General features: G+C 32.4%; 1 protein-coding gene across 4 annotated transcripts in view; it reads right to left on the reverse strand.

Annotated features, from left to right (window-relative positions):
• The window catches only part of LOC148311280 (glycine receptor subunit alpha-2-like), a 103,930-nt gene extending 88,640 nt beyond the window's left edge, over window positions 1-15,290 (reverse strand). For 3 of the 4 annotated variants that reach the window (XM_088257014.1, XM_088257013.1, XM_088257012.1), the window contains exon 1: window positions 14,767-15,290. In XM_088257014.1, coding sequence (XP_088113140.1) covers window positions 14,767-14,813 — 47 coding nt within the window. In that variant the 5' untranslated portion in view covers window positions 14,814-15,290. The remainder of the gene's footprint in view (window positions 1-14,766) is intronic. The other variant, XM_088257011.1, reaches the window with a different exon arrangement.
• Window positions 15,291-15,756: the final 466 nt, after the last annotated feature.

A 15,756-nucleotide genomic window follows, 5' to 3' on the forward strand; every position in this document is an offset into this window, starting at 1 on the left:
CACTCTGTCCTTGCAAACATTCTTCGCCTCTTCCACGTTCATGCATCTCCTCATACATACCCGCCGATTGTTACGACTCCTAACCTGACCACTTTAAAGTATTTGGCATTCCTGATCGTGCCATGTTTTTCTCGGTCTTCCTCTGCTTCTTTTCCCACTAACATTCACCTCATAAATTTGTTTTACCGTTCTTTCGTCACTCATTCGTTCCACATGTCCAAACCATCTCAACACACCTTTCTTAATTTTATCGATAATGCTTATCTCAGCTTTGCATTCCTTCCTTATTTCACTATTCGCACATCTATCATACGTCGTTTTGTCGCACATTCTTCTGAGTTATAATAACTCTGAGTGAATAACTCAAATATCTATAATATAATTTATATTTGAAGCACTAACTTTGTGATTTTCCATTTTACAATTAAAATGTAACTTTGTTTTAAAATCACTATAAATATTTTATTTTAACTTAATTATAATGTCTACCGGTTTCGAAGCTAACCGCATCGTTATCAATACTAATCAGTCTTGATAAAGAAGCGGTTAGCTTCGAAACCGGTAGACATTATAATTAAGTTAAAATAAAATATTTATGGTGATTTTAAAACAAAGTTACATTTTAATTATAAAACTCAAATATTCTCTACTTTAAGAGACCTGTCTGCAGGTAGGATAGTAAAAAAAAAAGAGACGGTAAATGTAAAAAAATACATCAAACATTCACAGATGAATTGAAAAGAAAACATTTTTGTAATTAATTTGTAATTGGAGGGAATCGAACCACCTACGTCAGTTTCGCAGTCGAGCGTCTACTCAACCACACTACGGCACCCGTTAAAACACACATATTTGCATACTTAATTTTGTAGGTCTAAGTATCTTGTTATTAAAAATATGAATTTTGTGGTAGAGCAGGCTCGAACCAGACTCGAGAGTCCACGACAATAACCACGGAATAACAACCCGATCAAAATTAATAAAATATTTCCGATTTTTATTATTAAATTTTGCAATGACCCCATTAAGATTTTCCTAAATGCATACAAGGCAATTAGCTTCATCAGACATCGCGTGGAGGTCGGTAGAGTGACATTATTTTTACAGTTGGCCGCTAGTAAATCGGCAATCAATTTCACAATACTATTGACGTCAATTGAGACAAGATTACTACTTTTCCCGATCAGAAGGGAGCGCAGATATTCTTGGTCCGGTATTTAGCACAGATGAACTTATTTAGCGGTCTCAGAACGTATAACAATACAGATTAATTCTGCGTTGACCGAAAATAGATGTGAAAATTGTCCGATACCGATTGCCCTTTTGGCTAGAATTCATACCGCGCGTTTCGTGAGATTTTTGATCTTTGAATTCGTTGGAGAAAATATACGTGTTGAAAATGCCTGTTAAATTGATTGATAATATTTATATGAAAGAAGTTAATAATGCACGTAGATATCACATCTAATTTGATTTATTTTGGCTGTTTTTGCAGTTTCAATGTTTGCAATTTCAGTTACTTATGATCATATATAACATATCTTTATAAATCTTATGAATCGATATTAAATAAAAATTATATTTTCTCTATAAATTCATTAGATATACGTATTAATGTTAATTTAAAATTAAACAATTCACATTTCTGGTGGAATTTTTACCGTCCACAATATGACAAGGATCTTGTAAGATACATATTTTTTAGTTTGACACACACATAAACACGTGTATAAAACAAATGTCTTAAAACAGTTTTCTAGTAAAAAGGGATAAATTATTTGTCATAAATTTAAATTTTTCTTTACATTTAAAAGAAAACTTAATTATATTCCAAGTTTTAACACACCTCAACAATTAACAAGTAATGTTACTTGAATAAACGTTTTAAAAAAATAAAAAAATAAAGTTTTCTTTTGGCCTGGAAGGCATCAACGTATTTTTCATTGATTTTTGTGGGAAAAAATGTTTCACTTAACGAGTGTTTCGCATAACGAGAAAGATGCTGGAACGAATTAAACTCGTTATGAGAGGTTCCACTCTATATATATATATATATATATATATATATATATATATATATATATATATATATATATATATATATATATATATATATATATATATATATATATATAAATATATATATTTTTTTAAAATACATATATTTATTAATATAAATAAAACTTATATAATAATATAATACACATATAATATAAAATGTGTCTTGTCAATATTTTACGGGAGTTTATTATTATCAATCACTTTCTCCTTTTCCATTATTTTCTCTATGCACATAGGTGCCAAGGCTACCAGATTAGTGTTCCTTTGATTAGATTTTCTTATTTGTAAACAAATACTATGTATTTATATTTAAATAAAAAGTAATCTGAAGAGTAGTGTGCGGTAAGTATAGGCCAAAGCAGATATGTTATACAAGCCGACTTAAAAAAAACCTCGAATCTCTGGACTATTCTTAATTTTAAACTGATACATTTATAAGCCCTGAGTTTTTATTTATTTGTAGATTTTTTTCGCATTGAACTTCGTAACACAACATTCTTTCCAAGTTCAAACATTGGTCAACTATTTTTAAAATAATGTGTCAAAGAGATTTATCTTTGATCCGTATATATATTCCAAGGTATTGCGTGGGATTTGAAGTCATGTTTAGATTATCTAAGATAACTTATGTGTAGAATATTATCAACAAGTGTTTAGCTGAAAGTGCTTCAATAAAATAGGACACTGTATTTATTATTTATATTAAAAGTGATTATTGTACTCAACAACTTTGTTCTCTTTTGTTGTAAACAAATAACACAACAAGTGCCCTTAAGTTAAGTTGACACTAATTCATTAATTGATTCGGAATCTTAGTAATATTAATCCATTTTTAATTAAAGTGTTACATGGTAAATATCCCTATTTCTTAAAATCTAAGACATAAACCTAGCTTCACATACGGTATTTGAAAATGATGCGGAATGCATCGAAACACGTGTCATATTAGATTTTAAGAAATAGTGGTATTTACCAAGTAAAACTTAAGTTCACACAAATAATAATGTGCTGATATTAAATTTAATATTTTTATATTGTATTTAGTGCAAAAGTAATGATATCAAACCGTCGGTAAAATTAAAAGCTCTTAATTAAGAAAATATAATTTTAATGATAGTTATTATTCGTAATATTTATTTTAATTTTTGTTTACAAATCGGGGTTTTGTCAAATTAGGAGTATATTTCTTTTATCGTGATATCTTAAATATGTGTGAAATGTCAGGATTTGGAATAATCGGTGGGAATGTATGAGGAGGTTTATAGAGGAAGGAGGAAATTAAAAAAATATGAGGCTAATATAGTTGGAAATAGCAGCAGAAGAACGAAGAAAACTTGGCATGATCAAGTATTACAAATACTTGGGCGTGAGGAATGGGCTAAGATTGTTTGCAAAAAAAGGAGGTGGAGCGTACTGTGGTGGAAGTTTGTTTGTAAGTTATTATTATTCTTCTTTTTCTTTTTCATCTTGTTGTAGGCCTTGTGGCCTGTTTTTAAGAGGGATAAGCCTCCTGTAATGTCGATTCCCAGCTATCGATCTATCTCTTTGGCGGTCTGCCCGGGAGTCGTCTACCATGGGGTTGGCCGTAATGTGCGATGTAAGGGAGTCTGGATGGTTCCATTCTCCTCACATGCGCACACCATTGTCTCCTTCGTTGCCTTCCCCACCGAACGACATCTTCGATCTCGCATATTTCCCTGATCCTGACGAATTATTATTATTAAAATAGAAAATATACATTATTGTTTCGTTTTGCATTTATAGTTTAACCATAAACATAGGTTTATCATGAGAAACGGTATAAACCTATATAATTATATGCAGTTTTTCAGTATATACTCGTATATGGCAAGTCAATTAGTTTTTATATTGAGAACTAAATATAATGGCATGATACAGGAGCAAAAGTTATTCTGTCGGCGATGTTTTTAATGCTAGATTTTTAATAACATCTATAAATAAAGCTCGTATTATGGTGCGTGATAATTTCGTTATATTACGTGGGAATGTATGAAGGTCCCCTGGGAGTTATCTTTTATAAAATGTGAATTTTATTTTGGGCGCGGTATCATTAATTATGCTGACGATTTCAAGTACTGGAAAGTGAAAACTTTGTACTGTCTCCTTCGACCATTACAAAAAACAACTTGGAAAACAGAAAAGGTTAATTTATTATTTGCATATTCAATTATGCAGATATTTAATACAAAAAATATAAAATTTTAATATAAATTTTTCATAGTAGAAATTTAGAAAATAGTGAATACAACATTTTGGCTTTCACTCTGACGAGTGAAACTTGGAAAACAGAAATGGTCAAAAATATTCATGTAAATAATAATGTATGATAAAGAAACATAAGTTTTTTTAGGACAAATATATCAGTAATTCATGAAAAACGTCAGGAATTTCCATACGAATCTCATATTGTAATCTCAATGCTCAAATTGTAATCGTCGAATCATGAAAAAAAAATACTCAACGATTTATTTTAAAAGTACAAAACTATTTTTTATAAAGTAGATATTTTTTGCATATTTAACTATGCAGATATTTAAATACAAAATTTAAAATTTTCTTAGTACTTATACTTATATTTAAAAAATAGTGGCTACAATATTTTGGCTTTCACTCGTCAATTTTATACGTCAATTATCTAACCGAATAAAAGCCGTAGTGACATTTATCTGTTCGAACAATATTGCCTAAAATATGACGCGGAAAACCCAAAATTGTTACATCTTTTGTTTTAATGTTTGGTATTATGGGCTAATAAAGGTCAGTATACTGTTCATTAGTTAGTGACTTTCGTGCAAATGAAACGTTCAGGTAGTAACACACACTTACACACACACACACACACAAACACACACACACACACACACACAAACACATACACATACAAACACACACACAAACACATACACACACAAACACATACACACATTTATTGTGAACGTAACAATTTGTAAAATTAAAGTCTTTTAAATTGGGGGTGAAAGATGGTTTTTTGCTGAGAGCACCTAGTTGTAATATAAAAGTCGCATAAAGCATGAATTAAGGATTGAATATCGTTTACGGTGTTTATAAGTTAGGCGGTATTCAATTGATGGTATATTGAAGCGCAGGAATATAAATAAAATAAAGGGAGAATGTGCCGGTTGAATGAAGAAATTGTATCAGAAGATATCTCAGTTAAAAACAGATTTATAGATATCTTTCATATCAATTAGGGCATAAGTAAAAAGGGTACAGTGTAATGAATGAGTTTTAATTTTACATCTTAAAAAATATCAATCATTAATTTTACTTTCGGCATTACCGATTTCTGATCTATAAACAGTTTCAAAATATCTATGGTGATTTTTTTACTGCAATTCCCTTTTTATCAATTCAGGATACAAAAAAACACTCCAATAAAAAAAGAAATTGAGTTGGTTTTAGAGATTTAAGAATGTGGTTTTTATTCTATACTAGAACAAATAAAACATCACCTTTGAGAAAAATTAAGATTTTTTTGTGCGATGTATAATTATTATAAAAAAATCACTTACATAATAACACTTACTGAGTTTTATTTTATTACACACTAGTTTTAAAAATAACTGTTGTTTTTTAAACTAGTCGGGAGTAATGAAATAAAACTCATTAAGTGGTATTAAACAAGTGTTAATTTTTTAAAAACAGTCTAAATGTCATTCCACAAAGTTAATGCCGAATTAATTAATAAAACGATGTATTTTTAGTAAAATGACAATATACATATGACTCGCTTGCCATGGATTTGTCGTTACTTGTCTAAAGTGTGGAGTTTTCTTTTTAATTTAAAAAAAAGATACATATATATTTAACAAATTGAAATTGAGCTAGCGTATTTTGAATCGTAAATTATTTAAAGCTAAAACACAAACGCTAAAAATTATTTTTGCATATCCACTCCTCTTTGTTTTTTATGGTTTATACTTTGTACGAATAAAGGTTATTTACGCAATGAATTAAACGTCAAGTCAGAGCAGAAATGTTGTCACGCGAGCTTTCAATTATTATCAGCAGAAGTCGCGGGTTAACTCTGGTGTGGGGCACTGTTTTCTATAATTATCTAGGTATACTGTGAAAGCTCTTGTAAGTAGTTCAACTTTACCTTCAATTCGCAAAGCTCGTTTGTAAATGTTGCCGGAAATGTTATTTTATTCTTAAGTTGGATCTTGCTATTTACTTTATTTGTATTTAACAATAGTCAAATTTACAAAATTTGCATTTTTTTCTTAAACCTGAGTTTGTCCACTAAGGGGTGATTTACATTGATATCTCAACATTGACGAAGAAGAAAATGAATGTCTGGGTGTTTACAGGGCTTACAACTTGTCATAGGATGGATAAGTGATCATCTTGTACACGTGCAACATTCACCACTCTACCCATGATTGACAACCCGAACGTGTAGTTAACCAGGCAATAGAGATGGATCTTCCTCGAAAGCTTTCTAGAAGAAGACTAAGAAATTCATGGGTGATGTTGAAATATAACTTGATTCAAAGGCATGGCCTAGGTGATGTCCAGGATAGAAAGACCTATAACCTGAGGACGAGGAAAGCTGACCCCAGCAGTCAAGAGGGACAATAAACTGGGATATGGCCAGGAAGAAGACCCATGATTGACAACTATTCTATTTAAATTTCGGAAGTTGCCTATACCTTAATTGACACTTTCTTTCACATGCTAGTTCTTGGCACCATCTATGGTCGAGTTGAGTAAGTTTTTTAATTAGCAGATACTTTTATGAAATGTTTGTAAGATTCTAGCCCTAATTGTTTATCATGCTAGATTAAAGCTGTAGGCCCAAGTAATTTACATACTATGTCGTAAGCCCTATAAATACCCAGACTTTCATAGAACATGGAACCAACACTCAGCATTACTCATGGCAGGCAGCATACTTCTTGACAACCACTGCCATTAAGCATTTTTAATATTCTCGAATGCACTGTTGTTTCATAAATTTTCAATATATTCATAAAAAATATAAATAAAAAGATGTGTGCGGTATATTCTTTTTTAATATTTTTTGACATCTCATCAAAATGAAGAAGAATATGGAAGTCTGGGCATTTACGGGGCTGACGACCGTGATAGGCTGGTTTAAGTCATCACTTTACACACGTGTAACATTCGTGTATTACTTTTTGTTATGTTTTGACCAGTCTGAGCCACAGTAACGAGTGACTGGGTACAACTTTATTTGATAAATTTTCTGCACGCAGTAATTTTATAATATTTAAATAGATTTGTGCAAATTAATTAAAAATAGAAATACTCATGTTTTAATACAAAGGCAATCTGAGAACAGATGTCATCAAAGATAAAAGATCATTTCAAAATTCGAATAAACTCTTATACACATAATTAGCGGGAAAGTGTTGTCGTAGACATTAATGGTGACATAATTTTTAAATTTATGTTTGTCGTCTACGTTGCGATAATGGCATAAAATAGATTTGAAAGCACACTACTACTGTACGAGTGAGTTACACCTGTCCGGTACTAAAACATGACATTTGATTTTACGTTACTTTGAAAGAATTTCAAATGACGTAATTAAATCACATAAAATAGTTAAAGAATGCGAATATTGGCATTGGAAAACATGAAAAAAACGGAAAATGTGCATTTAGATGTGCTTTTGGCAATGAATATTTTAGTGAAAATACTTGTTATTTATATATTTAATTTGTTTGGTAAAAAAGATTTGTCATTTTGTGTCCCAATTTTTTGGTCCATTTCTACGATTAATTTTAAATAATTTACCGTATAATAAATCCACATTTATAAAATACTGCATCTATGAATAAATTTTTCATGTGCTCAGATAAAGCCTAGCCAAGTAGGTACAAGTAAAACATAATTATTGTTACATTGATTTGGTGCACAATGTTTTTATCCATTTGTGTTTAATTTTTAATAAAATACCTTACTTTAATTACACAAGTCTGTTACCGTTGTGTAATGATTAGCGTGTTTACCTACCATGCTCGAGGTCACGGGGTCGATTCCCAGGAGGGAGTGAAAATAAATATCAGTAATTTTACACTCTAATACTTTTTTAATATTACCCTGGACTGGTCCCTGAAGCGCAATAATGATCACCTTTCCTTCGTGTAAGTAACAATCAAGTTAACACTGCCTCGAAATGCAGTGCCCTATGCACCATTGGGTGCGGATAAGGGGTTAAAATTAGAGGGTAAATACTCATGTTTATGAGGACTTACATTTTCAGGTGCTTTCATATCATATATATGTACATATGTGGTGCCCAGCCAAGTAGCTACCAGTAGCACATAATTGTTCGCACATTAATTTGGTGCTCAAAACTTATTGTCCATTTCTGTGTTTGATTTTTAAACAATATACGTTCTACAAATTATTCACAGTTATTGCAACAATTATTTAATAAACAGCATAAAATGATTGTCCGTGATTAGAAAAAATCATTTGAAATTTGAAATTCTTAAAAAAAAATGTTTTAGGATTGGATCAAAATCATGTGAAGAGTGTAACAGCTGTTTAGAGCTGCCTACGATAGGGACACATATTCTCTAGTGATAGTCGACTAGAGGGAACTGACATGATACATGAAGAAGACGAAGAATAAAGAAAGAACAGAAACAATTTAACAACATTTTGAGTGTGTCCTTGTTCACAAATTTGGACTATTTCCAATTGTAGGAGTTTTTTCATATTATTTTTTGACATCAAATTATGAGATGTCAAAATATTATATGAAAAAACTCCTATAATTGGAAATAATCCAAATTTGTGAACGAGTATTTGGACACACTCGAAATGTTAAAAATAAATTACCTGGTCAAATAACAAGCTTAAAATGATAAAAATAAAAATGATATTTTCTGGCGTTTCTCATGTGTGTGATTAATCCAGGACTCGGACCTAACATACTAATGAAGAGTTTCTGCTCAATAAAAAGCTTATTTTCATCTCACAAATAGATGTCTCTAGTGAAGTTCTAGTGATTCAAGAACAATGTTTAAAAATTGGTTCATATATATAGGTCTTCCAAGAATTTGAGTAGTGTGGTTGTCAATAATGGGTACAATTGGTGAATGTTACACGTGTGTAAAGTGATCACTTAAACCAGCCGATGATGGTTGTCAGCCCCATAAATGCCCAGACTTCCATATTCCTCTTCATCTTTGATGAGATGTCAAGAAACATGTTATTCAATGGCTTGAGTTGAATAAACTTTAAAGCTCATAAAAACAACGAACGGCTTAAAAATAGAGCTTTTATTTTTTTAGCTCAGGACAATAACCTCACTAAGGGACTAATTTTCAAATGAAGCAGTTTACCTGTAATTGCGGTAGTAAAAGTAAAATTGTCGGTATAAAATACTCATATATTATTGGTGTGTGCGAGAAACAGAAAGTAGTGTACATATGTTTTAGAACTGTAAATTATCTAGTATCCGATTAGCGGTATCGCTTTTCGGGGGGCGGCTCCAACTTCTCAATGGCCGAATGCGGGTGCGATTCCCGAAACGTTCCGTTAATTAAATAATTTTTATAAATATTTTTATGTTTATTGGAAACCTTAGGGTGAAGTGTGCAAGACTATAAGGTTCATATGAGGGATAAGGCATGGGGCACTGCATCATATAAACGCAGTGTTATCTTGATCGTTAACAATGAAGGAAAGGTGGTAAGCCCTCCGCTTCAGGTACCATTCCAATGTAATATTAAATAAATATTAAACAGTGTAAAATTATTATTCTTCTTCAAGCCCTTATCCGCACTCCAATGGTGCATAGGGCACTGCATCATATAAACACAGTGTTATCTTGATCGTTAACACATGAAGGAAAGGTGATCAGCCCTCCGCTTCAGGTACCAGTCCAGGGTAGTATTGAATAAATATCAGAGTGAAAAAAATCACTTATATTTATTTAACCCCCGCTGGGTATCGAGCCCGGGACCTCCAGAACTGTAGCCGAGCATGCTGACCATTATACTACGGAGGCGGGCATTACTAACATGTATTTTCCTCCTAGCAATGACCAAATGCTGAGAAGTTCCTGTTTGGCCCACACTAGATTATTCCTCCTGTTCCCAACACAGATTCATATAAAAACATATTTAATTAGCTAGAAGAAACAAAAATCCACTAAATGATCCATAAACCTTGTACACAATAAGCAAGATAAATAATAAATGCAATTCCCATCTAAAAAAATATGTAATTTCACCCCCCCCTGGGAATCAAACCCAAGACCTCCAGCACGATAGCTAAACACGCTGACCAGTACACCACGGAGGCGGACATTTTGAGAATACGGCCTTATCTGTAATAGCCGGATGTTAGCTGGGTGCTGATGTATTTTCGTTGGTCAGCCTTGGTTCCTACCCCCAGCCCCCTTCCCGCCCCTCCCCTGACCTTGCTGACTTGGCGGGGGAATTTTTCCTCTAGTACATCACCGCAAGTACACCGCGACAATAGCATTCAAATTGGCAATAGAAACAATCTCTACGTCCAATACTACACATAAATAAATAACAGCCCAATGAAGCTCGTAAAAACACACCGTATTTTAATCACTAGCTGATTTTTTTATATATCATAGAAATATTCAAAAATACTATTTTTGACACTTTGCTAAGTTTCACTCAGATTCTATGTTCAGTATCAAATACGATATTTTCCTAAAAAATACAAATATTTCTGTTGTTTATTATTTACAAAAATTCAGTATATTTTTTATGGGAATTTTGTATTCTTGTATTTCTTTTGAGATGTCTCTTTCTCTCACATTAAACACCATTCTTTATTTTTTAAGGAGATTCCACGTGTGCGTTTACACGCGATCTTTTTTTCTTTTGTTCTTAATTTTCCACTTCCACTCGCTGAGATATAATTATAATTACTCATGTATCCGTTATTAAAAGATAGTTTTTTTATACAACGTTTTGAGTGTGTCCAAATACGTTTTCACAAATCAGGATTATCTCAAATAAGCAGTTATTTTTCACTATATATTTTGACATTGACATTTCAATATAGATGCAGAAGAATATGGAAGTCTGGGCATTTATGGGGCTTACGACCGTCATAAAGTGATCTCTTTACACACGTGTAACATTAACCAATTCTACCCACGATCACTCAAACCAGCTTATAACGGTCGTAAGCCCCGTAAATGCCCAGACATCTATATTCTTCTTTATGTATGTTGAGATGTCAAAAAAATTAAATGAAGGTAGATTTTTAATGAAGTAAATGAAGGCGATGACCCTGAAAATATTACAATTTTAAAACAAAATATCAGGGATGTCGAAATATTATATCTGTACTTGAAATATTGATTTAGTAACACGATATTATTTTATTATTTTGCACTTATGTAACTTCTTTTGAACTTTAACGTCATAGCGAGTACTCGTTCAAAAAAGAATTACAGTTTGTATTCACGTTTATCTCGAAAAACAAGAAAAAGAAGAGACCATGTATTTTTATTTTGAAACAGAATCAAACAATGTTTTCCCTCGTGGAAGTGCCATTAAAGATCTATTTTAGAATTCAAGGATCACTGGTATAAAGACCCGATATTTTATAAATATATACCCATCGCACAAAATAATAATATAATAAAATATCTGGAAGCTTAGATCTATAAAAAAACACATTTAAAGCGTCTTGCGAAATGTGTGTAGACTCTTTGATACCAAGGTTTTAGGTTCAGATTTCAAAGACAATTTGTATTTAAAATAAAAAATAATTCAAACATAAATGAAACTGACCTTTAAAATTCAACATCCGGTTTAAAATCCAAATAAATAAATAAAAAAAATGTTCATTTAATAGTGACCAACGTTATTAAAATTAATTATATGCTTCAGTTTTTCAGTTCAGTACTCAAAAATATTGTTTACTATAGCAAATAAAACAATATTTTCTGTTTACAACAGTGTATAAAACACAATTAATTAAAATAAAATAAAAATTATATGCAAACATATCAGACACTGTCTTTACTGTAGGTATTTTTAAATAATAGCTTTATCAGAAAGTTATGTCGTAATTCCTTATTGCATGATAATTTACGGCATTATGGGCACTATAATAATATGACTATTTTAATTCAAACCCCTTATTTCAACAACGATTATAATATGTAATGTTACTTAAAATAATATTATAAGGGAACTTATAATAATATAATAAGGGAAAATAATAAATGGTGCTTTGAACAGAGTGATTGCGAATAAAAATATGTCCATGGAAGCCAAGCTAGCGGTTCACAACCGTTGCAACGGTGTGCTGGTACCGACACAAATGTATGGAAGCGAAACATGGAACTGGGAAAGGAAGGATGAAAGCAGAGTGAACGCTGTTGAAATGCGCTCCCTCAGACGAATGTGTGGAAAATCATTGTATGATAGCATTAAAAACGAAGATGTAAGAAAAGAATGTAAGGCTGAACAAGGAATAATTGAAAATATTAGGAAGAGGTCTTTACGGTGGTATAGACATGTGAAGCGAATGGATAACGAAAGAATGACTAAGAAAACATATGTGGCAAATGTTAGCGGGTAAACAGAACGAGGACGACCGAAAAAGACTTGGCACGATCAGATCCATCAGAACCTAAAATCTGGTGGTGTCAAAAGTCTGCGTAATCGGAGGGCATGCATGACTAGAAGTATGGATGTGAAGAAGGCAAGGAGTGTATGTCAGGACAGAAGAGTGTGGGGTTCCATCCTTTCTGCTTACCCCTGCGGGGAAACGGCGTGAGGGTAGTAGTAGTAGTAGTAGTATGTTACTTATGCGGATGTTCGTGTTGAACGTTTGATTCTAATATTAAATATTTTTTATCGTACACATATCGCTCACTCCTAACAACAACGTCATAAATAAAAAATACTTGATTTTTCAGGAGATTGTTTTTAAATTTTAACAATATAATACAATGTATATTATTAAAAATAAATACGAAGCCACTTATTGAACTTTTTACTATGCAACAGATCTTTTTAGGTAAAACCTAAATGTTTTTTCTCCATTTGAAAAATATTAAGTAGGTATATTAAAAAAAAATAATTAAACAATACCTTTTCTTCAAAATGCAAAAACAACACTTTCTGCCCTGTAGCGGATAAACATTTAGTTAAAAATTTGCCGCTTTTGCTGGGATATAGTAAATTTTCTGGGCATTCCGAAAACATGCACAACTTAAAAATGACGATTTTTGATATATGACGTTGTTGAAAGGAGTGAGCGATATTAAACTTATTTAAATGATTTGTTTTTCGTCAATTTCACATTATTTTCTTAAATGGTTCAGTTACAGTTGAAGAGACCTTTACAAATTATCTGTCTATATCCAAGTTTTGTCCGCTTCCGTAGTGTAATGGTCAGCACGCTCGGCTACCGTTCTGGAGGTCCCGGGTTCGATTCCCAGGGGGGGTCAAATAAATATAGGTGTTTTTTTCACTGTAATATTTATTCAATATTACCCTGGACTGGTAATTGAAGAGGAGGGCTGATCACCTTTCCTTCATGTGTAAACGATCAAGATAACACTGCGTTTATATGAAACGTTGGGGTGCGGATAAGGAATTAATTATTATTATTATTATTATATATCCAAGTTACACAAGCTACCACCCCGTACGAGTCCTTGCCATTGTTGCTATCGTCCTTTGTCTGTTCTATGTTACCCACTATTACTTCTTCATTTCCCCATATGGCAGTGATATCTTTCACCCTGAGTTTTCCTCACTTTATCTGGATCACATCAACTATTTTTTTTGCCATCAAGCATATAGTTGATCTCCCTGCCTTTATGTTGTACATATAATCTCGATCGAGTAAATACGAAATCCGTTCGAAGCGGTAGTCTATTTACTACTTGGGTGCCAATAGGGACCATCAGATGTCGAAGAGGTTCCACAAGTATGTTCATTTGTAAGTTTTGCTAAAAACTCTCTAAACACTTGTATTTTTATTCATTTATTGATTTGGCGTTCAATTTGTATAATTATATTTTTTATGTGTTTTGTTAATAAAATACAACTTAGTTTTTTTATGTGTTTTTGTTTGTAAAATACATCTTAGTAGACACAAAAAATCTGTGTTTGATTTAAAAATTAATACATAAACTTGTAATTTTACTTTTATTTTTTCACGTTTCCTTGTTTTTTCATATTTGTAAGAACTACATTTTACAAAAAATATGTACATGCAAAATATAATTTTAACAGGGAATTTTTATAAAATTGTTACTAAGCTTTATACCACAGTTATTTATTAAGCATCTTTTTTGATACAGCATGACAATGATACAGCACTGATCATCACTATGTGGAATTTTTGTTGTTTTTATATATTTACATCTCAGTACCTGCACACAGATGAAGAAGAGTATGAAAATCTGAGTATTTACAGGTATTTTTATACTTGGCATAGGCTGGTTCAAGTATTCACTTTATACACGTGTAATATTCATAATTCTGCCCAAGATACACAACCAAAATACATTTTTTTTAAATATACATATTTACGAGTAAATATGTTAAAATACCCTTTTTGACACGATGTTCACCTTTTAATGTTGAAAACTATGTTAAAAATGAAAATGTATCTTTTTTTAAAATTTACGACTGAAGCTTTTTTAACGTTACAGTGAATTTATCATACCTTGCAAGACCCAGCGCAAGCAGTCCAACTAAACCATAGATCCTCATGATGATGAAGTAGCTAGGCACGACGGTAACAGGAGTCAAAGGCACTTTTCTGAACTCACTGTATGAAAGGCACACTCTGTTTCGAAAAATATAAATACTTCATAATCTTCGTTGCAGTAAGGCACGAGGAAAATTTGCTTGGACGGAAAGAAAACCAACATCAAACATTGTCACAACACTTTTTTGCACCAGCGATTTGTCCCATTTTCAACGCGACAAAGAACCCTCTAACAATCTATATCCTAGTAAAATAAGTTTGATTTTCTGCAGAATTTCTTGTTATCAGCGTGCATTATAGCATTAATTTATCTACCGTGTAAAGAAGGCACTTGGTAATTGATAATTTTTCGTTTTCCCGCGCGATTATTTTTGACAGTTTGAGTGGTTCCCGCGTTTTTGTCTCCAAAATGGCGAGCCGTGGCAGCGACCACCCCATGCAGTCACCGCCGCTGGATGTGCTGGCGAGCTATTGTCGCCGACTGCTTTTGGCGCGCCTCTCGCTAGGTCACGGGCAGAACCTTTAGGTACGCTTTTGCAATATTTCTGCGCAGCTACACGCCTGACGCGACAGGGCCGGAGTGCGGAATGATACATTAGCGACCAAGTTGGAGTACTTTACAGGTGCGCCTGGGAGTGTTCTGAGTACTGCCATAATTCATAATTATCATAGACGATTTTATTTTATGTTTTCATGTCGACATCCATATTAATAGTCCTAGCTTTTTGTGCTATAAAACGAAAAGGCTTATGATAATAACGAATCTGTCAAAATTAGGAGTACGTTTACTATACACGCACACACAGATACACACACACACACACACACACACACACACACACACACACACACACACACACACACACACATGCGTAAACTCTTTATTTTCAAATGACACTTAAATATGGGAAAAAATATAAGTAGTCCAAGATAATATTACAGCGA

Source organism: Brachycentrus maculatus, unplaced genomic scaffold (genome assembly GCF_059751285.1).
Source record: "Brachycentrus maculatus isolate JH-2025_06_01 unplaced genomic scaffold, ASM5975128v1 h1tg000069l, whole genome shotgun sequence".
Lineage (NCBI taxonomy): Eukaryota > Metazoa > Arthropoda > Insecta > Trichoptera > Brachycentridae > Brachycentrus > Brachycentrus maculatus.